Below are 23,753 nucleotides of genomic sequence, written 5' to 3'. Positions count from 1 at the left end.
TATAGCTAGTAAGTGTCAAGTGTCTGAGGCCAGATTTGAACTCAGGTCCTCCTGACTCCAGGGCCCACTGCTGTATCCACCTGCGTCACCTAGCTGCCCCCAAAATAACAATAATTTTAAACTTATTTGCCTTAAATGAATGAGTATCTGAGGCTAGGGATGTAGAATGTTTCTCAAGATTTTTCATGGTATATTCACAAACACCCCTCTCATCTGAAAATTTAAGATCCCTGTGGGCAGGAATACACTTTTCTTTTATCCTTGCAGCTCATTACCTAACCACTACATAGGTACTTAATGAATGCTTGTAGAATCTTGCCTCTTATCTTCTCTTCCCTTTTCCTTTCTTTTAGGATCCTTTAATTTTTTATTTTTTCCTCCAGCTATTTGTGGGTTCTTATTAATTAACTAATGTATTTATTTATTTACTTACTTATTTTTTTGTTTTGTTTTTAGACTTTATTTATGTTGAATAATAATTTATGGGTTCTTTTAAAGAGTTTAAATTAATGTATTCTCCCTGCCTCAACTCCCTCTCACTCCCAGATAATTCCATTCCATACAATGACCATTTCAAAATGTCTGCCTATGTCCAGCCAGGCAGTACAAACATTACAAATGGCCCTTGATTATTCAGAGGCTAATGATCTAGTTTGGGGATTATCCAAACCCATTGTCCCTTTTTTCCTTTTCCTTCCTTCCATCCTTTTAAGTATTTCACTCCTCATTAACACCACCAACCAGAGGAGGAGTAATGGAAGAAGAGGTGAGAAAACTCAAATCTCCTCATAGCATCCAGGAGGAAAGATAAAACAAACGAGATTTTTTGAGGACTAATGGAATTTCATGATTCATAAAATACATACACACATATACATACATATACACTTATAATAGTGCTTTCTAGCCAGTATTTTCAAGTGAAACTCAAGAGGTTGGGTATGCTGGGTTCTTCAAAGATTTCAGTCACTTTTTTCTTTCTTCTCCAAGAATATTGGTGCTTGGGGCAGCTAGGTGGCACAGTGGGTGGAGCACCGGCCCTGGATGCAGGAGGACCTGAGTTCAAATCCAGCCTCAGACACTTCACATTTACTAGCTGTGTGACCCTGGGCAAAGACACTTTGCCTCACCAAAAAAAAAAAGAATATTGGTGCTGAATTTGGTTACATTAGCTAAATCTCAGATTAGGGTAACTGATTTCTTTGTTTTCATCTATTTGATACTGAACCTCCATTTTCTTTTTCTTTCTTTTTTCTGAGACTGGATTTGAACTCTTTTTTCTTTTCTTTCTTTTTCTCTGAGACTGGATTTGAACTCAGGTCCTCCTGACTCCAGAGCCAGTGCTCTATCCACTGTGCCACCTAGCTGCCCCTGAACCTCCATTTTCAAAGTGCCTACTGTGTATAGAGTACTAAGCTAGGCTGAGGATGCAATAAAATCTGCATAAGACAGTTCTTGCCCATATGAAAATTATAGATTATGTATAATATGATAGAAGCACTTTAGAGAATTATAAAACATTATGTAATGTGCTATAGGACCAGGTCAGGTTTCTTTTATAGCTGTGTCTTAAAGGGAGAATTTTTAATCAAACAATAAGCAATCACTCCAAAACAAACAAATAAATGAACATGAGTCCATAAAACTGAAAAGCTTTTACATGAACAAAATCAATGCAACTAAGATAAGAAGAGGAACTGTTGATTAGGAAAAGCTTTGGATCAAAATGCTCTGGGAAGAAGCTCATTACTGATAGGGAAGATACAGGTCAGACTTGATATGGGAGCACATTTAATATGGTCTTTTTTTTTTTTTTAATATGGTCTTTAGGGGCAGCTAGATAGCACAGTGGATAAAGCACTGGCCCTGGATTCAGGAGTATCTGAGTTCAAATCCGGCCTTGGACACTTGACACTTACTAGCTGTGTGACCTTGGGCAAGTCACTTAACCCCCATTGCCCCACCAAAAAATAAATAAATAAATAAATAAATATGGTCTTTAAAGGATGGGTAGGGATTCATCAAATGAAGAGGACATTGTAAGCAAAAGCACAGGAGGTGCTTTTGGAGAGTAAAGAGTGGTTCAGGTTTGGCTAAAGTATAGCATAGTATAGTAAGAAAGCTAAAGTGATGCCTGATATAGAAGGCTTTGAATGCCAGACTAAGGATTTTCATTTTAACTCTGTAGGCAATATGAAATGTTGGAAATTTTTTTGAGCAAAGGAGTGACATGACCACATCTATGCATAAGAAAAATGCTTCCAAATTGATCAATGTTGTTCCAGGTTGAAAACTTTATATAATATGATATTTTTTCCACTGCTTGGTGCTACTACTTAGTATATTTCACCAGGAAGTGAAAGCATTTCCATTGTAGAGGTTGAGAAAGCCTTATAATTATGTGCAACTTATACTCCCTTTCATATGAAGGAGAAAAAAGTTTTGGATTGCTTAAGACCAAAGGCACAAAGCGAACATAAGATTGTTTTTAATCTTTAAAAAATTGCAGGTAATAAGGACTATAGGAATATTAACATATTTTAGACACTACATAATTATGAAAACTGGCTACCAAATATTCAAAATTTAGTGTAGTTTGTTTCTCTTCCTCAATAGTCACCTTCCCACCCTGAAGAAACTTCTGTCCAGAAGCCCTGCTCTCTTGATTGGTAAGACTATTTTAAGAAAGGTCCTAGCCATACTTTACTTCACTTGTGACAACTCCCTAAAAGACTTATTTTCTTCCTCAACAATCACTTTCCTTCCCACTGCCTGATTTCCAGCTCCCCTTAATCTGTTGCCTTTCCCCTTCAGAATATAAACTCTTTTAAGCAAGTATCTTGTTTGCTTGCATTTGTATCACTAATGTTTAGCATAGTGTCTGGCACACAATATGTGCTTAATAAAGTCTCTCTCTCTCTCTCTCTCTCTCTCTCTCTCTCTCTCTCAGTGTGTGTGTCTTTGTCTCTCTCCTCTTCCTCATCTCTCTCTTCTCTCTCTTTCTGTGTCTCTGTCTCTTCTCTGTCGCTCTCTCTCTCTCTCTTTTTTTTTTTGTGGGGCAATGGGGGTTAAGTGACTTGCCCAGGGTCACACGGCTAGTAAGTGTCAAGTGTCTGAGGACAGATTTGAACTCAGGTACTCCTGAATCCAGGGCTGGTGCTTTATCCACTGTGCCACCTAGCCGCCCCACCTCTGTCACTCTCTTGTCTCTATCTCTGTCCCTATCTCAATCTCTGTGTCTGTCTCTCTCAGATTACCCTCAGGAAGAACAAGGGTTTGCTCCAAATGCCTACCATTCTAGAGTTGACTTATGCCTTCATCTACTAGATACAAAATAACTAGTTACTAGAGGATATTCATTCTTTCCTCAAGAAAGTCTCAGGCACATCTTAAAGAGAAAAATACGATTTTTCTTATCCACCAAATACAGTGTGGAAAATTGGCAAGATGTACAGTTACCAAAAGTTTCTTTCCCTTCCCCTGCCCCCTTCTCAGGACAGTTGCTGAGGCTCAGACTGATGGCAAAATAAGGACATGGTCTATCATGCACTATTCCTATAAGAAGTCTTGCATGTTGCCTTAAGAAAAAAACAAAAGGGGCAGCTAGGTGGTGCAGTGGATAAAGCACTGGTCTTGGATTCAGGAGGACCTGAGTTCAAATCCGGCCTCAGACACTTACTAGCTGTGTGACCTTAGACAAGTCACTTAACCCCCATTGCCCTGCAAAAAAAGAAAAAAAACAAAACCAAAAAAACCCTACATGTCCCTGTATTGTTGACAAGTAAAGTTTGAGTGTCAGCATGGTACAGGGGACAAATACTGGATTTAGAGAAAGAAGACCTGAGTTCAAATTCCAGTTCTGCTATTTATTGACTGTCTATCTGACCATAAATCGTTTTTTCTCTTTAGATGCCAGTTTCTTCATCTATGATGGGGCAGGTAGGTGGTGCAGTAGAGTATTAGGCCTCAAGTCAGGAAAACTCTTCTTCCTGAGTGCAAATCTGTTCTCAGACACTAGCTGTGTGACCCTGGGTAAGTCACTTAACCCCCTTTTGCCTCGGTTTCCTCATCTCTAAAATGAGCTGGAAAATGGTGTTTGATCAGGTGATCACTACTGTCCCTCCCATTTCTAGATCCTGTAAGTTGCCATTTTCAAAGTTTTGGAAGGGAGGAAGAACATAGGTTCTGACCCATGATTTCATTGTGGTATAAGGAATTCCTAGAGAGGAAACACTTCATCAGTACAAATCACCCTTGCTGTACATCTTATAGGCTTAGAAGAGTGCCTTGGAAAAACAAGAGGTTAGATGATTTGCTCAAGACCACATGGTCAAAGGCAGGACTTGAATGCAAGTGTTTCTGACTTGAGGCTGGCTCTCTATTCACTATACCACTCTGCCTCTCATTTTGTTATTCATTTTCACCCAAGATACTTCAGTTTGTCTGAAAATTAAAGACATTTCTCTTTACATAAATAATTATGTATAGCTGGGTATCATTTTGATTTGGTGGGGGAGGCAATTGGGGTTAGGTGACTTTGCTCAGGGTCACACAGCTATAGTTTGAGTCTAGCCATAATCGCCTCTTCTTCCTTCCATACCACGTCCGTGGGTAGAATATATAACAAGATTGTCATTATACTGCTTGAAAGAACACCCCCTAAAATGCAACCATCAAGCAAAGGACTCACCTCGGTAATGATGAAGAAGTCATCCCCTGGCTGTCCCTGAACCACAATTTTTTCTCCGTCTTCAAACTGGGCAGGTTCCAACGCATCAGCCACTGTCAGGCGTTCCCACTTATCCAGGGATTCTGAAGATTCAGAGACAATAAAACTTTCATGATGGAAATGTCTGATTCGCTATGGAATTCAGTCACTAGGGATAATGGCAAAATGCTTCGTGTTTAACTTTTAGCAGTTGCAAAACTCCAAGGCAGGCTTTTTTTTTTTTCCGCCTTTTTTCTCAGAACATTCTCAGAAAACATGAAGAACGTTAGGTCTGCAATGATTAATCTTTGCAGGGAGGAAAAAATGAATAAAACACAAGGACACAAAAGTCACAAAAAGTGAATTTTCCAATTCTTTCGTACGCTTGAGGCCCAGATATTAACTTGGATGCTTGAAGCAAAGGATGAGAACTTAGTCTTACGCAGGTAGATATGGTCTAAAAGCAGGCAACTATTCTTTCTCATAAGTGAAATTAACTTTACAGAGATATTAAAAATGAAGGCGGAATCTGTGGAACAGTAAGTCAGGTTAGGAAAAAAAAAGTTACCTTATCTTTAAAAGAAAAGGACAGCATAAAACATTTGCTTGCAATGAAATTTCACCCAAGTACTATAGCTATTGAATTCATTTGATTCCATCACTACAGCAACTGAACATTAAGAAATATCACTAATCAACGCAGAATATGTAATTTTTTATTTCTGGAACAGTGTTTATATACACTACTTTTACCTAGGATTTCATCACTGTGGAGCATTCTCTGCTACTGCAGAAATTCCCTCCACCAATTGAGATGGACAACTAATCCTCTAACTTAAAATCTTAGAGTTAGGTTTAAGTGTCTTGCCCACAGTTATAGAACTAATCAGTGCTAGAGGCAGATTTTGAACCCAGACCTTCCAGAATTCAAGGTTGGCTTTCAATCCAGGGCTGCCCAGGCTGCCTTTCTGAATACTAACTATACCTTATAAGCTTTTTTTTTTTTTAAAGTGAGGCAATTGGGGTTAAGTGACTTGCCCAGGGTCACACAGCTAGTAAGTGTCAAGTGTCTGAGGCCAGATTTGAACTCAGGTACTCCTGACTCCAGGGCTGGTGCTCTATCCACTGTGCAACCTAGCCGCCTGTAATCCTGAATTTTTAAAAGCATTGCTGGAAGATTAAAATTAGCACAGTAATTGTTTTGGCCTCAAAAGCTTATAAGGTGGGGCAGCTAGGTGGTGCAGTGGATAGCACCGGCCCTGGAGTCAGGAATACCTGAGTTTAAATCCGGCCTCAGACACTTGACACTTACTAGCTGTGTGACCCTGGGCAAGTCACTTAACCCCCATTGCCTCACTAAAAAAAAAAAAAAAATTCAGGATTACCTTCCCCTTCTAAACAAACTACCTCTCCCTGCACTTTCTGTACTCCCTCCCTTCTCTACCATCATTCCTCCCACCCTCCACCCCCTTCCATAGAATAAACACAATCTACTCTTTTATAAGGAAAGAATAAATGCTTGATTAATTATCCAGCTTCCCTTTGGGGGGCAAAGAAATTGTTATTCAACTCTTTCCTGTACTTATCTGATGTTACTTATTTAGGGCAGCTGCTCAAAATAAAAGGTAAAGCAATGTATTTAGAACTGGGTTAATAGGGGAATCTCTTCTTGCAATATTGAAAGCTGGTAAAGAGCTTTCAAAAACCATACCATGGCACATACAAGGAAAAGATGAACAGCTGGTTTCTATTCAAGAACCTAAACAATTTTGTAGTTGTTGTGCAAATGAGCAATGTCATTTCAATCAAGATTATTTTTTTAAATGGGGGGAGGGGGGAGCTACTTAACCAATTTGTTTCCGTTGTGTACAAACAGTACTTGGTAATTCTGAATGCTAAAGTACTCAATCACTCCCAAATTATGCAAGAACACCTTGAGAAAGATGTTCATTCAAAAGACACTTGAATTATTTAATTGCAAACTACAGTCTGTATTTTTGGGGAAAAGACTTAAGAGAAAATGAACAAATCTGGTATTTTGGTGCAAAAACATCTTATTTACCCTTAAAATTAAATAGCCATTTCTATGTTTGTAAAGAACCAAGTAGCGTCACAGTTGTAATGTTTATTTTTCAATATCAGAAGTAACAGATCTCAATTGCCATAGAAAATTGGGGTAGAAAACAACTGTGGAACCAGACTGCTTTATCACTTCCCAAATAAATCTTTGTTATCATGGAGCTGATGTGATAACAGTACAAAAAGGGAGAGGGTTTCATCAAACGAATTCACCTGAATTTCTCAAATGTCAAATAAATCTGAGGCTATCCTTTAAACATAGAGCTGTCAGGTGGGATTTTTTTTTTGCATTTTCAACTAAATCAGAAGGACACCTCCAAATAACCAGTGTCATAAAGGCTAACAATATGCTATATTTAGAAAAGTCAGGACTAGACCACAGCCAACAATGAGGCTGAAGAAAATTCAGTTTTTAATGAATGCTTAAAAAAAATACATTTTCAACATTTCGGGAATGAGGTGATACATGATAAAGGCAGGTGCAGCTTAGTTTAGGAAAGTTCCTTGGCATAATTTGGCCTAATTGGCATTCTGAGTTTTGGAAGGCAAATTGCATTCAAGTTTAAAGGAAGCCAAGGATGGGGGTGGGGGGAGAGAAGGGGAAAGCATTTACATTTGGCTTGAAACTAAGCACTGCTAAATTATTAATCTAATATGAAATTCGACACATACACAATTCATGTAATTGCTGATTTCCCAAAGAGGGACAGTCAGAAGTTCAATTTCATTTCCTGGTTCCTTCTCTTCTCAGGGATGGATGCTAATCTTTGCAACAATAACAATAAAAAAAGCAAATTGTCTTTTCATGACTGTGCTACCAAAACTTTCCAAGCAAAGTGTCCAAAATAAAGCATTTTAGAGTACATCTTGAGCATATAGTCTGAGAGGAAGATCTGCTGACCGAAATATGATCAGAATGCTCCCTACACAGGAGAGCCTTTCCTTCTATTGTCCAGAACTGTCCACTTAATGGTTGGGCTTTTGTTCTCTCAAAGGTATCAGGGAAGGATTAGGAGTTTGTTGTTTTTCCTACTAAAGGCCATCAGGGACATATCCATATTTTGTGACTATCACATTAATCAAAGAAAAAACAAAATCCAAAGACATGAAGTTGAACAGATGTGTTAAGAATGTCTGACAGGAGTATAAAAGCTAAAAGACTTAAAAAAGGAATAAAAAGGGGGGGGCTCTGCCCATTTGGGACTTGGGTGTTCACTAGTTTATTGCACAAATGTGTTCAGAAAGGGTACACTAGGCAGTTGGCACAGTGGAAAGGGGCTCAGGCCTTGGAGTCAAGAGTACCTGGGTTCAAATCTCAGATCTTCTGCTTATGAGCTGTGACCTTAAGTCATTTCACCATACTAGGCCTCAGTTTACTCATTTCTAAAGTGAAGGGGTTGGAGTAGAGGACCTCTGAAGTACCTTCCAGCTCTAAGATTTATGGCCCTTAAAACTGTTCTAGAAGGAGGCTCTCCCGTTTCACTTGGAAGAACTCAGAAAGCTGAAAACAATATTTTGTAATGGCTATAGTTAGCCACCTTTCTAAAAGCCTTTTACCACAAAGCAATTTGCTACGACAAGGCTCAGTTAATCAAGATGGAAAAATTTATAGTTAAAATAAGAGGAAAAACTCACTTTTGGACTAAGGAACTATCTCAAAAGCAGATGGGACATTGGAATGACAATAGACACAAGGAAATGGATTGGCTGTACAAAACATCTGTTTATTGCAGAAATGGAGGACCAATGTGGAAGGCTGGGTTTCCAATTTGCATGAGTTTTTACTTAGAATTTTAAAATTAGAAGCCTTTTTGCAGATCATCTAGACTAGTGGGGTGCAACTCAAATAGAAATGGGGCTGCATATTGATACAAAAAACAACAAATTAACATTATCTATGTTGTATATTTGTATTTATTTTGTTAAACATTTCCCTTTTACATTTTAATCTGGTTCCAGGTTTATCTGGACTCTTGTATGTTTGATACCTGTGATCTAGACAGCAAAAAACTACTTACAATTAGAGTCTGGCTTAATTCTCCCCTCAAACTCTCATAAGCAAAAAATTTTGACACCCCTGGAGATAAAATGGATACATAGGAAGGTGTCAACTATGTTAGATCATTAATGCTAACATAATGAAGTATACTTAGCTAACACTGTAATTACTTGATAACACTGTATGAAAAGGATCACAGGATTGCAAGATGTTAGGGGCCTGAGAAGTCATCTAGTCCAGCTTTACAATTAAGGAAACCAAGGCCCAGAGAATATGTGACTTTCCAAGGTCACATAGGTACTAAGTGGCAGAGATAGGACTTGAGCTCCATCATCTGATTTTCCATCCAGGGATCTTTCTACTATGCCACATTAAGGGAAGGAAAAAATGGTGGATGAGAGAACAAAGAAAACAATTGAAAAACTATTATTAGAGAAAATCAGAAACGACTGTTGGGGAAATACTTTCCCATTTGTAAGCCAGAAAGCAAATTACTTTCAAATCATGACATCCAGGCTCATAATCAAATAATCCTTTGAAACTTCTTTGCAGACAGAATCAAGTGAACAAAATGGCAGCCAGATAGAAGATACAAGTAGTGATACAGTCTTCTAGTAACTCAAGCGACCATGCATGACAGAGACTGGAATAAAAAAAGCAACTGACCCAAGATGGAGACTTTGCTCAGGAATTCCTCATACATCTTCCGTTTTCTCAGAGTGCTGCCCTGTTTAAGAGAAAGGGAAACACAAAAACATAAGGAGATAGGGAATAGTAGCTAATATTTTGTAATTTATTAAAACAACATGTTTATTATTTTTTCTTGCCTTACAGCCTAGAATAAAAGCAGCCCAGGGCTCAATTCTCCCCTGATCAAATCATGACTACTTCTTTTACAATGAATTTTAAGCACTGCTTTAAAAAGCATCACAATTTTTAATATATAGAGTTAAGTACAATTCGCCATATGTAGAACACAAGTTCTTTGAGGGTATGTTTGTTTCATTTTTGCTTTTGAAACCTGGCACAAGGCCACCTAGTACGCATTTAATAAATGTTTATTAAATTGAGTGGTCTGGTTTTGTTAGAATTTTAAAAACATCATCATTCTTAAAATGAAGGCAAAACATTTTAGCGTACAAATCAGGAATTTGGGGGCCTGGGGTCCATTCTACTAATGAGTGTGACTTTGGACAAGTCCTTTATCATAGTTCTTCCTTCCATAAAAAAGAGAAGAACTAAGGATTAGCATCGCCAAGGTCATGAGATATTGTTGATTTGTATGACATAGACATACACGAGTACTGCTCAATTGTATTGACATGAAGTTGTTGTTTTTTTAACATCGAAAAAATTTTACCAACTTTCACCTGATTGCAGTTCATTATATGAGAAGCATCTATATCATTTGAGAAAATACCCAAAGACAAATTTATCTCTGAATTTAAGAATGCTTTTAGAGGAATTTGTATATTCCTAATCATAACAGCATCCACATACATTTTAAAACCAGTCATACATATATGTGCGAGACATAATTATTTATTCAGTCTGCAGAAGGTGTGTTTCCTTATTTATTATCTGGAGTCACACTGCATATTTTGTTAGAGCTAAATAAAGATCAAAATAACAAAATGACAATGTTTGGTTTACGTAGGGGTTTGAGGACCCTTAGCAATAACTCAGCCCACATTTACAACAAGTCAACTGCCTTACATAAATATTATTTTCTTACATATAGGTGGCCCTTTTGTATTTCTTGATCCCCCCAATCGCTAGTGACCCATTCCTTAAATTACCTCATTTACACTGTGCTCATTTTTTTTTTTAGGTGAGGCAATTGGGGTTAAGTGACTTGCCCAGAGTCACACAGCTAGTTAGTGTTAAGTGTCTGAGGCCAAATTTGAACTCAGATCCTTCTGACTCCAGGGCCGGTGCTCTATCTACTGTGCCACCTAGATGCCACATGCTCATTTTAAATATATGATTATATGTGTGCATGTTGTCTTCCCTGATAGAATATAACATCTTTGATGGCAGGGAATGTTTCATTTCTGTTTTTGTATCCTCAGTGTCTGTCACACAATAGGCACTTAATAAATGCTTATTGATGGACTTTTTAATGAAGGAAAGAGGTTCTCATATGTACCTCTCCTGCCCCAGTCTCTCTGCTGACCTCCAATCTCACATCTCCAACTTCATTTCAGACATACTGAATTGGATATACAGTAGACATCTTTTTTTTTTGCAGGGCAATGAGGGTTAAGTGACTTGCCCAAGGTCACACAGCTAGTAAGTGTCAAGTGTCTGAGACCAGATTTGAACTCAGGTCCTCCTGAATCCAGGGCCGGTGCTTTATCCACTGCGCCACCTAGCTGCCCCTACAGTAGACATCTTAAACTCAATATGTCCAAAATAGAACTCATTTTCTATTCCCCTAGACCACCCTCCCACCTCCTACCTTCCCTATTACTATAGAGGGCAACGCCATCCTCCCAATTCCTCAGGCTCACAGCCTAGGCGTCATTCCTCATTATCCACCCCCGCCTACCATATCCACGCTGTTGCTAAGGCCTGCCAATTTCACCTTTGCAGCATCTTTCAAATATATGCTTTCTCTCCTCGGACACTGCTGCCTCTCTCTAGTGCAGGCCCTCATCACCTCACACCTTGATTATTGCAATAGCCTGTTGATGAGAATGCCTCTGCCGAGTTACACCTCACTCCAATCTATACTTCATTCAGCCACCAAAGTGACATTGCTAAAGCACATGCACAAGTATGTCATCCCTACTCAAACTCCAGTGGCTTTTTACTTTCTCCAAGACCAAATAAAAAATCCTGTTTGACACTGGAAGCCTTTCCAGTCTACCCCCATCACAGATTCTTCCATCCAGTAACATTGTCTCTGGGCTGTCCTACAAGCAAGATTCTCCATGGCTTGGCTCCGGGAATTTTCTCTGGCTGTCTCCCATGCCTAGAGTACTCTCCCGTCTCATCTCTATCTACTGGCTTCCTTGGATCCCTTCAAATCCCAACTAAAATTCCATCTTCTACAGGAAGCCCCCCCCTTTAATTCTATGCTTTTCCTTTATTTACATCCTATGTCTCCTGAATATAGCTTGTTTGTACATGTCAGTATGCTTGTTGTCCCCCCCCCATTAGATTGTGAACTGGATTTATTGGGGAAGGTTTCTTGGAGGAGATGAATCTCGAACTGGGTCTTGAAGATAAGTCAGGCTTTGGATAAATAAAAAGGAAAAAAAAAGCTTCTAGGTAAGGGGAGCTTTCAATTCCCTTAAAAACTTTTCTTTTTTTTTTTTTTTGGTGAGGCAATTGGGGTTAAGTGACTTGCCTAGGGTCACACAGCTAGGTGTCTGAGGCTGGATTTGAACCCAGGTCCTTCTGAATCCAGGGCCAGTGCTCTATCCACTGCACCACCTAGCTGCCCTCCCTTCAAAACTTTTCAAGAATTATTTTAACCTTAATTATACTGGGAAATACATGTCCCCCCAAAGGAGACCAAGCACTACCACAAAATAATGCTTGTTGCTCTTGGGTTATATTCTCTTACAGGTTTAGATTTACAAAGCAGGAATTCATCATGTGCTCTTCCGTACAATGATTTCTTTTCGAATATGCTGCCACAAGGTGAACAGTAGCTCCTCTTTAGTCTTAGAATTCCCAGCTCTAAATTTCCCATAGACAGAATTAATTGGGAAAAAGAGACTAAGCAAAATTTCCTGCTTAATTAGGCTTTTGTTAATTAACAGAATCCCTTCATGATACTGGTTAATGATTGCACAGACCTTATTAATAATCAAACATTTCCTTTAAATCTTGCTCTAAGGATGTATTTTTTTTTTAAATAAACTCCCTGTTACAATTTGGTGTCTTTCTCATTAATCCTTAACTAATATCAAACATTATCTATCTATTCTGGCTCTTCATTTCTCCTAGCTTTGATTGTAACTAATTCACCCTGAATACATAATTCCTTCTGTACCTCCTCTGAGACTTCAGGACAATTTGGCCCCAACAATCTCTGTATTGCTTTTCCTGTCAGTCATATCTTCTCTGAAGGAGACAGAGAGGGAAAAGGGAATAGAGTTCTGGACTTTTGAATCAGGAAGGCTTGAGTTTAAAATCCTGCTTCAGACTTTTCCTAGCAGTGTGACCTTGTACAAGTCTTCTAAACCTTTCTGATCCTATTTCTTCACCCTGTAAAATAAGGGTAATAATAGCTAGCCATTTTAAACCTAAGTTTACTTGCATTATCTCATTTGATCCTCATTAACATTCTGCCAGGTAAGTACTATTATCATCCTCAATTTACATATAAGGAAACTGGGACTGAGAGGTTGAAATGACTTTCCTGGAATTACACATCTAGTAGTACCTTTCAGATATCAGAATTCAAACTCAAGCCTTTAAGACTGCAAGTCTGGCCTTTTATCCACTACAACATCCAACTGTCCCCCAAATAATAACAAACGGGGATGGGGGCAGCTAGGTGGCACAGTGGATAGACCAGAGGCCCTGGATTCAGGAGGACCTGAGTTCAAATCTGGCCTCAGACATTTGACACTTACTAGCTGTGTGACCCTGGGCAAGTCACTTAACCCTCAATGTCCCCCCCACACACACACACACAAAATAATAGTAACAAATACCTTACAGAGTTGTGAGAGAGAGAAAAAAGAGGATGTCTATAAAGTGCTAAATTACTGTCAACTATTATTACGATTATTTCCATTATAGCCACTAATGGTCTGTTTACCTAGTTTGCCAATTAACAAATGACTTCACTGTTTTCTATGGATTCTCTGCTTTTACTTTTTTGTACTTCTCTATCCATTTGAGTAATCTCAATTGTGTCCGACTCTTCATGACCCCATTTGGGGTTTTCTTGGCAAAGATACTGGAGTGGTTTGCTATTTCCTTCTCCAGCTCATTTTACAGATGAGGAAATTGAGGCAAGCAGGGGGAAATGACTTGCCCAGGGTCACAGAGCTAGGACATTTCTGAGGTCAGATTTGAACTCATGAAGATAAGTCTTCCTGATTCCAAGCCTGATGTTCTATCCACTGCATCACCTAGCTGTCCCTCTGTATCCATAGTCAAAGAAAAAAAAAGTCACAGCCATACATTTCAGTCTCCTTGTTAGAAGTATGAATCCTCCCTGCATTTGCCTGATCATCTTTTCTCCAATCAGGGAGAAAAAACCTCAAATTGTTGAACCCTTTTTCAACACACACACACACACACACACACACACACACACACATATGCACGCATGCACACACCTGTTCTTTTTTTTAAGGGAAGCTTCGATCAAATTCTCTATTACTTCATTTTATACACTATCCAGCTAAGCTATTGATTAGATTTACAGTGTGTTGTTTCCATAGCAACCATCACTCCCAGGATGACTTATAAAACATCTTTCTGAAAGACCTTGAAGTTATAAAGCCTAGTTCCTTCCACAGAATAAGATTCTGCATTCCAACCTTTTTTATTTTCTGGTTCCTTATCCTCTTCCCAACCCTTTGTTATTGTTCAATCATTTCAGTCATGTCCACCTCTTTGTGACCTTATATGGGGTTTTTTTGGCCAAGATACTTGCCATTTCCCTCTCCAGCTCATCTTACAGATGAGGAAACTGAGGCAAATAGGATTAAGTGACTTGCCAAGGGTCATACAGCTAGTAAGTGTCTGAGGCTGGATTTCAACTTGTATCTTCCTAGCTGGGCCCAGTGCTTCACCTACTACACCACCTATTTTCCTGAGTTCATTGATTTCTTTTAAAACTGATCTTCTTTTCTTTCTTTCTCTCATTCTTTCCTTCTTTTTCTCTCTCCTTCCTTCCTTTCTTTTTCCTTCTTCCTTTCTCTCTTGCTTTCTTTCTTCCTGTCTTCCTTCTTCCTTTCTTTTTTTCTCCACCCATATGACCCTAGGCTCCTATGTTCATAACTTTGGGGTTCTCTTAACTCATCTTTCTCCCTGAACTCTCATAAACAATCATTTACCAATTCTACCTCCTGCAACATCTCTTGTATTGATCCTCTTTTCTCCACACTCACTGTTACCACCCTAGCCCAAGCTCACATTACCACTCAACTGAGCTCTACTGCAAAAGACTCTTAGTAGGCCTCCCCATCTCTACTTGCTCCCCATGTCTAACTCAATGGTCCTATCACTGCCAAAATATTCTTCGTTATTCATCAATCCGATAATGTAGACACTTCTCTGCTCAAAAATATTCAGTGTAAAATACTTATGATAAAAAATGCTATCCACCTCTAGATAGAGAACTAATAAATTTTGAGTATAGATTGAAACATTTTTTTTCTTTATTTTTCTTCCTTTTTTGCCCTCAACAGAGCTAAAGTAGAAAGATGTTATGCATAATTATATATAATGAGTATCAGATTTCTTGCCTTCTCAATGGGTAGAGGAGGGAAGGAGAGAATTTGGAACGGAAAACAATTTTTTTAAATCATAGAAGTATCTTATTATTTTCTAGTTATATGTAAAGATAGTTTTCAACATTTGTTTTTATAAGATTTTGAGTTCTGAATTTTTCTCTCTCCCTCCCTTTCCTCCCTCACTTCCTCCCCAAAACAGCAAGCAATCCGATATAGGCTATACATGTACAATCACATTAAACATATTGCTGCATTAGTCATATTGTGAAAGAAGAATCAGAACAAAAGAGGAAAACCTCAAAAAAATGGAAAAAAAAACCCCCAACAACAAAAGTAGAAATAGTATGGTTCAGTCTATATGTAGATTCCACAGTTCTTTTTTCTGGAGGTGGAGAGCATCTTCCATCATGAGTCCTTTGGAACTGTCTTACATCATTGTAGTGCTGAGAAGAGCTAAGTCTATTATAGTTAAAAACAAAATTTTTTTTTTAAATCCCATAGCTACTGATTACTTACCAAATAAAGCTCACCTTTCTCTGCCTGGCATTCAAGGCCTTTGGCAATATGGCGCCTACCTTTCCAGTCTTATCTTACATTCCTCCATCTATGCTTCAGCTAGATTGGACAACTATCCGTTCCCTCCCCATGTGATATATCCTCAGGTCTCTACCGCTTCTGCTCTACTTGAACATTCAACTTCCCCATCCTTTAAAGCCCAATGAAAATATTACTTCCTCCAGGAAGTCTTTCTTTCTTTTTTTTTGTTTGTTTTTTGTGGGGCAATTGGGGTTAAGTGACTTGCCCAGGGTCACACAGCTAGTAAGTGTTAAGTGTCTGAGGCCAGATTTGAACTCAGGTACTCCTGAATCCAGGGCTGGTGCTCTATCCACTGCGCCACCTAGCTGCCCCTAGGAAATCTTTCTTGATCTCTGCTCCTCCCTCCTCAAATTTTACAAAACACTTTGTTTTATGCCTCTAATGCATTAAAATAATATCGTTATACCGTCAGCTCCTTGAGGGCAGGGACAGTCTTTTACCTTTCTTTGTATCCCCCTTTGCTAAGTACGTGGCCTGATCCTGGTAGATGCTTAATAAATGTTCATTGACTATTACTACTATTTGGGGTTTTTTTTGTTTTGTTTGTGTGTGTGTGTGTGTGTGTGTGTGTGTGTGTGTGTGTGGCAATTGGGGTTAAGTGACTTGCCCAGCTCACACAGCTAGTAAGTGTTAAGTGTCTGAGGCTGGATTTGAACTCAGGTCCTCCTGAATCCAGGGCCAGTGCTCTATCCACTGCACCACCTAGCTGCCCCCTGATTATTACTACTATTGTGTATTACAGCTGCTGGCATTGAAATCTATACCTAGATTGGAGTATAAATTCTATAAATGCGGGCACTGTGTCTAATCCAAACACTATCTTATCTAAACTTATCTCCTCTCCTCTCCTCTCACCTAGTTCTTTTTAAATATTTGTTGTTATTAAATGAGCTTTGGAGTCAAGAAGAGCTTGGACACATACTGGTTGTCAGCATTTCAGGTGACCCTTTGGTGTCTTGGCCAGCTCTCGAGCCTCTGAGTGGCAGCAAAGGTGCCAACCTGCATTGGTAGAGGAAATTACCTCACTTGGGAATTCTGTATACCAATGAAATCATAGTTCTACTCCCTATTCTCTTAAGTGGTTTTTAAATATGGTTTTGTTTTTTGGTTTTTGTTTTATGTGGTTTTATTGCGGGGCAATGGGGGTTAAGTAACTTGCCCAGGGTCACACAGCTAGTAAGTGCCAAGTGTCTGAGGCCAGATTTGAACTCAGGTCCTCCTGAATCCAGGGCCGGTGCTTTATCCACTGTACCACCTAGCTGCCCCTTTAAATATGTTTTTTTTTTGTTTTTTTTTTTGCGGGGCAATGGGGGTTAAGTGACTTGCCCAAGGTCACACAGCTAGTAAGTGTCTGAGGCCGGATTTGAACTCAGGTACTCCTGAATCCAGGGCCGGTGCTTTATCCACTGTGCTACCTAGCTGCCCCCCTTTAAATATGTTTTGATGTTATTTTGTTACATCAGTTTCCTTATGTGTAATATGACAGGGGTGGGCCTGGTGACTTCCGAGGACCCTTTAGAGAACCTCTATAATCTTGATTTTTTTTTAAAGTGAGGCAATTGGGGTTAAGTGACTTGCCCAGGGTCACACAGCTAGTAAGTGTTAAGTGTCTGACGCCGGATTTGAACTCAGGTACTCCTGACTCCAGGGCCGGTGCTCTATCCACTGCACCACCTAGCTGCCCCTTATAATCTTGATTTTTTTTTTAAAAAATCATTATTAAATAGCCTATGAAATTATAACAGTAATCCTTTTTGGATGAGAAAGCCCACCTAGTCTTGCTGAGTTGAAAGGACAGACTAGCCACATGAAAGCAACGCAGTGAACATTTTGAGGAATGGGAACTACAGACTGCATCTCTCACAAGTTTGACTAGCTATTTCTAGAAGGGGGATAGTATGTTTGGTACAAAACTCCCTCTGTCTTGTTCTTCCCAGCAAGGGAATGCTAATGGGTGTGGAAAGGATAAAGTAAGGAAGAAAAACCAGAGACCAAAAAATCTGAAAGACTAATGCTAAGGGCTTTTGGTGGGGAGTTTTACATGCCTGTCCCTAGAAAACTATGACAAAAATTTGGAAAGAAATAAAGTGGAGAATGGCATGAATGACTGAGTATCCAGAAAGCAATAACTCACATGGGGGCAAAATGCAAGATTTTTGCATAGTTATTTGCTCTGGTATTCTTAGGAGTATCACAGATCTTTCTCTAGCCCTACATTATACCTAAGCAAAAATCAAGTACTTCCAGATTCCACCTACCATGCATATCGTTTCATCTTCCTGTTCTTCAGCCCCACCCAAGCTTCAGTATCAAGCCCTCTTTAGGACTCTCTACATTTGCCTATACTTTGCTTTACCAAGCCATTTTATGGTCAATAGAATGGGCCATACAGATTTACCTTCAAGTACCAGGCATTTCCATCCTTTTCCAGCACTTTGGAAAGAACCCTGGACTTAAGTCCTGAAGCCTGGGTTCTGGTCGTGGTTCTACCACCAAGGACTTTTGTGATCTTGGGCAAATCCCTTTCTTCCCTTGGGTCTCTAATTCTTCATCAGTGAAACGAGAATTGTGCCAAGAAAATCTCCAAGGTTCTATCCAGCTCTGACAGTTTATAATCTTTGCTTCTCTTTTTAATTCCCTCAATCTTCCTGTGGCTTGCTTCTCTTTTCAGTGCCAATATTTCTACCTCCTTTTGAAGAATCATTACTCTCCTTCCTGTGAAGAAGTAGGAGGCAGAGCAACCTTAAAATGTCTGCTCCATCATCAGAAGTGGTTTAGAAGCAGGTTTGTAAACATGTCTTAAAAACTGAATAGCCCACAATGTTTTCCCCCTACCAGATGGCCCTCCCAGTCAAGGGTTACACTGCGATTGAAAAATAAAATCGTAAGTTGCTTCTATTCACCCGACACATATTTTTATTCATCCGAAGGAGTAGGCAAGTATCTAATTGTAAGGTTAACTTTAAGATTTCTAAATTTAAAGAGTTCAGTATTTAACAGACTCTGCAGCTGACAAAATATAAAAACCATGCCCACATGATGCCAGTCACCTGGATATGTGGAAATGTTGGGAAGAGTGAATGGACTTTTCAATTTTCATTAGGATATTTGGCATCAGACAGATGCTGCTTAAATGTAACTCTATCCTACCTGTCCGTCTCACATTGAAAATCTGAAGTTAAAAATGTATGTGGATTCAGAGTTCTTGAAGAAAGGGGGAAGGACGAAATTTTCTTTGCAAAAGATTTTTTAAAAAAATTTTACAGAATGTTGCTTTAAATAGTAAGATGCCTTTAGTACATTCTTTTTAGAAATAGAACTTCACAAGTACATGTCTATTACATAAAGTAAAACAAAATAAAGCTTTCCATTTTCCAAAGCAATGGTCAGTTTTCTCTGGAATTATCAGCGAGGTACTCTGATGTGAGTTTAGCTGTCCATTCTACTCTATATACCCTTACACCAATAGTACATCCAAATTTGCAATCACTGAACAAGGCTACTACTGAGGTTCATTTGGGGGGGGGGCAGGGCAATGGGGGTTAAGTGACTTGCCCAGGGTCACACAGCTAGTAAGTGTCTGAGGCTGGGTTTGAACTCAGGTCCTCCTGAATCCAAGGCTGGTGCCTTAATCCACTGCGCCACCTAGCTGCCCCTGAGGTTCATTTTTATACCAGAAATTCATGTTCTTTAACCTTTTGTCTTTTTTAGGAAAGAGGGTCTTATACATTTGTGTCAAATGAATATAGAGTTTAGATGTCAAATTTTGATCAGAAATGTTTAATGCAAGACTTTTTCCTAGTTCACATATTTTCTTCCAACTATAGCTACCTTGGTTTTATTTGTGCAAAAGCTTTTAAATTTTATGCAACTGAAATTCTTTGTCTTGTTTTTTACAATCTCCTTTATCCCATGGCTAGTTATGAATTCCCCCCCTATCTATGGCTGTGAAAGAAGCTGCCTTCCATTTTCTAATTTTTTTTCATTTTCTAATTTTTAAGGTATGATTTTTCATATTTAGATCATTTTATCAGTTGGGATTTGTTATGGTATGTTATATAAAATTCTAGTCAAAACCCATTTTTCCACTTAACTGATTTCCAGTTTTGCACCAGTACCTTTTCAGTATTCTATGTTCTTGGAATAATTGACCATTATATCTTTCACACTACTTAAGCATAAAATAGATTTAATATGTATTTAAAAGACACTTTCTTACACTCCTGAAACTGCTTAGGAAACTGTTAGCTATATCTATCATTTGAACAATAACATAAAAATTACTATGTTAATTGCAAATAATACTTATTCCACACTTCATTAGCACACACACAAAGGCCTTCTATTAGACAGCACTTTGTACATCCTATTTGTAACTGAAAGTAACAAAACTGATCTTTTTTAAAAAAAGTATCTATAATTCATAAATACAGAGTTGGAAGGAACATACAGGCCAACTAATCCAACCATTTCTTTTCCATAAAAAAAATGAGGCCCAGAGAAGTTAAACAACTTGCCCTGGGTCCCAAAGTTAGTAGGTGACCAAGGCAGGATTCAAACCCAGATCATCTGATTCTAAGTCCAATTCATTTTCTACTGTACCATGCTGCCTATCGACTGGCCTTTCTTCTAGTCACGGGGAATTGGCAAAATTTTGCCCACTTGATAGTCAACATTTAAATTGCATTAAACTTATAGCCAAAAATGAATAACAATATACCAAGGCCATACCATTTGTACCCAGTCAAACTGTACTTCAAGGCATCAAATTGAATTTTTTAAAAAAAGATCAAATTATAATTTTTGCTACAGAAAAGAGGATTTTCACTGGGAGTGGGAGGACAAATGATTAGGTTCTTTATTCCCAGATGAACCCCTAAGTATAATTCTGTTTCCACCTCAGAATTTTTAAAAAATGGGTGGTTGTAGACAGCAGAAATTGTTCACAGTGTTCATGTAGAAATCTTACATTCCAAACAAATCTGAAGGGTATTTATTTTTGTTGCTCCCAGCATCCTAACAGATCACAAATCCTCTACACCTTAGTAGGTGGTTTTCATGAACTGAGGCAGCCAAACAAATTCCAGCTCCCAGCAGCCAAGCTTCTGGTGATGAGCCTCTTCAAGCTTAGCTGGATTGACCCTGTGATCCCCACTTTGTAGATAAGAAAATAATCAATTTCACCAATATTCAATTGCCCCTAAAGGACCTGTCTAAAGTCATATAACAAGTTGTGGGCAAAGTGGGGGGTAGAACTAAGATCTTTGGTTTTGTCCCCCAGTGTTCTTTCCATTATAACTCGTCTTCTACTTAACCAAAAGAGTTTATACTGAAGCAAACTTATCATGGTAACTGGAAGACTTCTACATGTCTCTCCTTCCATTCCCACCAAAATCCCACTTTCCTTTTGAACCTTCCCTCTCTTCTCTCTTCATACTCTCCTTTTCCTCACTTCCCTTTCTTCTTTGCTCACTTTGTTTAGACTTTGGAGAAAAAAGGATGGCCCCATCCGCTCTAGTTTCATGTTCAAGGCTAGGCTTCTGCAGTCTAATTTACTCAAACAAACTGCAAGAGGTCTCACATTACTAATAAGAGCTAAGCTGGCAAGACCTTTCCTGCAATGGAGCTCAGACTGTTCCAGCTCACCCACTCCCTGTGTAAACCCAACACCAAACCATGCTTAGAATGTACATTCTCAGGTATGATTTTATTTTAAGAACACCCCCCCCCCAATGAAGTTGCTGCTTGTGAAACACAGCACTCTTTGGATGGGGAGTCCCCAATCTGTTTGTCATTTACATTTAATGGAAGCTCTGAAACCATGAATGGGTTGAAAGTCCAAGAACAGGGTAGAAAGAAGGGATGGGTGCTGGCAATAAACTTCCTGAGAAAGATAGAGAGGGGAGGGAAGGGGGAAAACTCTGCCAGCTATGTTGGACTCCCTTCTGGGAAACTTGGTAACCTGAACTGAAAAGAGAATGGTGTGTCAAAGAGGGGAGATTAGGTGAAGAGGGGGTGGGAGGTCATGGGCCAGGCAGCAGTAGTCAGCTTAGAGATCTACCATAAAAGGGGCAGCTAGGTGGTGCAGTGAATAAAGCACTGGCCCTGGATTCAGGAGGACCTGAGCTCAAATCTGACCTCAGACACTTGACACTTACTAGCTGTGTGACCCTGGGCAAGTCACTTAACCCTTATTGCCCTGCAAAAGAAGAAGAAGAAGAAGAAAAGAAATCTACCATATAAGGCTTCAAATTCTACTAGTAGGTATCAATCCACCTGCTAGAAATTCCTGCTATATTTCCCAAATCAGCATACATTTGAAAACTCCATTTTTTAAAAAATCCTTGAACTAACTAGAGACTATATTTTGATATGACAATAAAACTAATGATGAACCAGGAGCAGACTAGGATGGAAGGAGCAGTCCTTTTAGGTGTTCAATAACATGGGACCCAGTATGGGGACTTTACAATGATAGGTGGGGGAATAAAAGAGATGAGTTTGGCCAGAAGAGGGACAATGGATTAGGAGGTGATACTACCTATGGAAATATAAGAAACATGAAGACTTTGGTTTAGCAAGTAAAAGTGCTTGAACAGAGGAAGAAGAATGGGGGAAAGCTAGGAAGAATCAGAAGAAGGAAGGAAATAAGACCCAGCAAGTAATTAAAAGCCACTGTAGAGGGCAGCTAGTGGCACAGTGGATAGAGCACCAGCCCTGGAGTCAGGAGGACCTGAATTCAAATCCGGCCTCAGACACTTAACACTTACTAGCTGTGTGACCCTGGGCAAGTCACTTAACCCCAATTGCCTCACCTTAAAAAAAAAAAAGCCATTGTAGGACTCTAGGGAAGGAAGGAAACAAACAAGCAGGTACTATGCTAAGCACTTAACAGACATTATCTCATTTGATCCTTACAAACAATTCTAGGAGTTAGGTGCTTTTTATTCCATTTTAAAGTAGAGGAAACTGAGGCAGACAGAGAAGGTTAAGTGACCTACCCAGGGTCACATGGCTAGTAAGTGTCTAGGGCTGTCTTTGAACTTGGGTCCTCCTTAGTCCAGGCCAATTGTTCCATCCACTGCACCATCTAGGTACCTTCTTTTTGGAGGGAGCCACTGTCAAAAGCCACAAGAAACCTAGGATAGTACAGTCTAAAATCAAAAAGGTAGTCACCTTCATCTAGGGTACAATTTACATTTTATATAGTTGCCTGAAAATTTTTTTTTTTATTCTGGAGTTTGAAGTGTCTTGGTTTTTTACAATAAAATTCTACTTCTAGAAAATATGTGGCTAAGAATAGAAAGGTAAAGTAACAAAAATAAAATGTGGAGAGTAGAGCATAAGATAGAAGCAGACAGATCCTGTATGTCTGTCAAATTTTAACCTTCCTACTCAACCTTAATTTCAATCCAGGAAGTTACCCAAACACTAGGTTACTCTCCAGAGAGAGACCATAATATGGCTTCATTGTTCGATGTTAGTGGAAAGGGGCAAATAGTATTATCTATCTGGGGCTGGAAGGGACCTCAAAGTCCAATTCCCTGGTTTTACAAATAAAGAAACTGAGGTCTAGAAAGATTAAGTGACTTGCCCACAGTTACATGGGTGAGATTGGAACCTGGGCCTTTCTATAAAATCGTGCTTCCTCCTGTACCATTTTTGCTATGTAATATGGTACAGGGCTATACCGCAAAACTAATCCCCAGTCTATGGAAAAGTATAAAAAGCTCTAATAACATAACAGGTTTTCGTGAGTCATATATATGCCTCATGTTCTGGTGTACCTGATAAAAATGCTGTAAGCCAAGTTGTATCCCAAACTAAAATTTTATGATCAGTTAAATACTCTCTGGAAAAATAAAGAATGATAATGGAAACACTGACAGACCATTAACCATAACAGCTCTAAAGGGTTTCACTGGTATGATAGATCATAAAA

General features: G+C 39.0%; 1 protein-coding gene across 1 annotated transcript in view; it reads right to left on the bottom strand.

Moving 5' to 3' along the window:
• The window catches only part of PRKAR1B (protein kinase cAMP-dependent type I regulatory subunit beta), a 267,398-nt gene that overhangs the window by 47,221 nt on the left and 196,424 nt on the right, over window positions 1-23,753 (bottom strand). The window contains exons 8-9 of the mRNA XM_044000797.1: window positions 9,453-9,513; window positions 4,691-4,812 (exon numbers count right to left, since the gene is read on the bottom strand). Of these exons, the coding sequence (XP_043856732.1) occupies window positions 4,691-4,812; window positions 9,453-9,513 (183 nt within the window). The remainder of the gene's footprint in view (window positions 1-4,690; window positions 4,813-9,452; window positions 9,514-23,753) is intronic.

The sequence above is a fragment of the Dromiciops gliroides genome, chromosome 1, assembly GCF_019393635.1.
Source record: "Dromiciops gliroides isolate mDroGli1 chromosome 1, mDroGli1.pri, whole genome shotgun sequence".
In the NCBI taxonomy this organism is placed as follows: Eukaryota; Metazoa; Chordata; class Mammalia; order Microbiotheria; family Microbiotheriidae; genus Dromiciops; species Dromiciops gliroides.
Note: the sequence above shows the minus strand (reverse complement) of the source record. Positions and strands in the feature narration are given on the sequence as shown.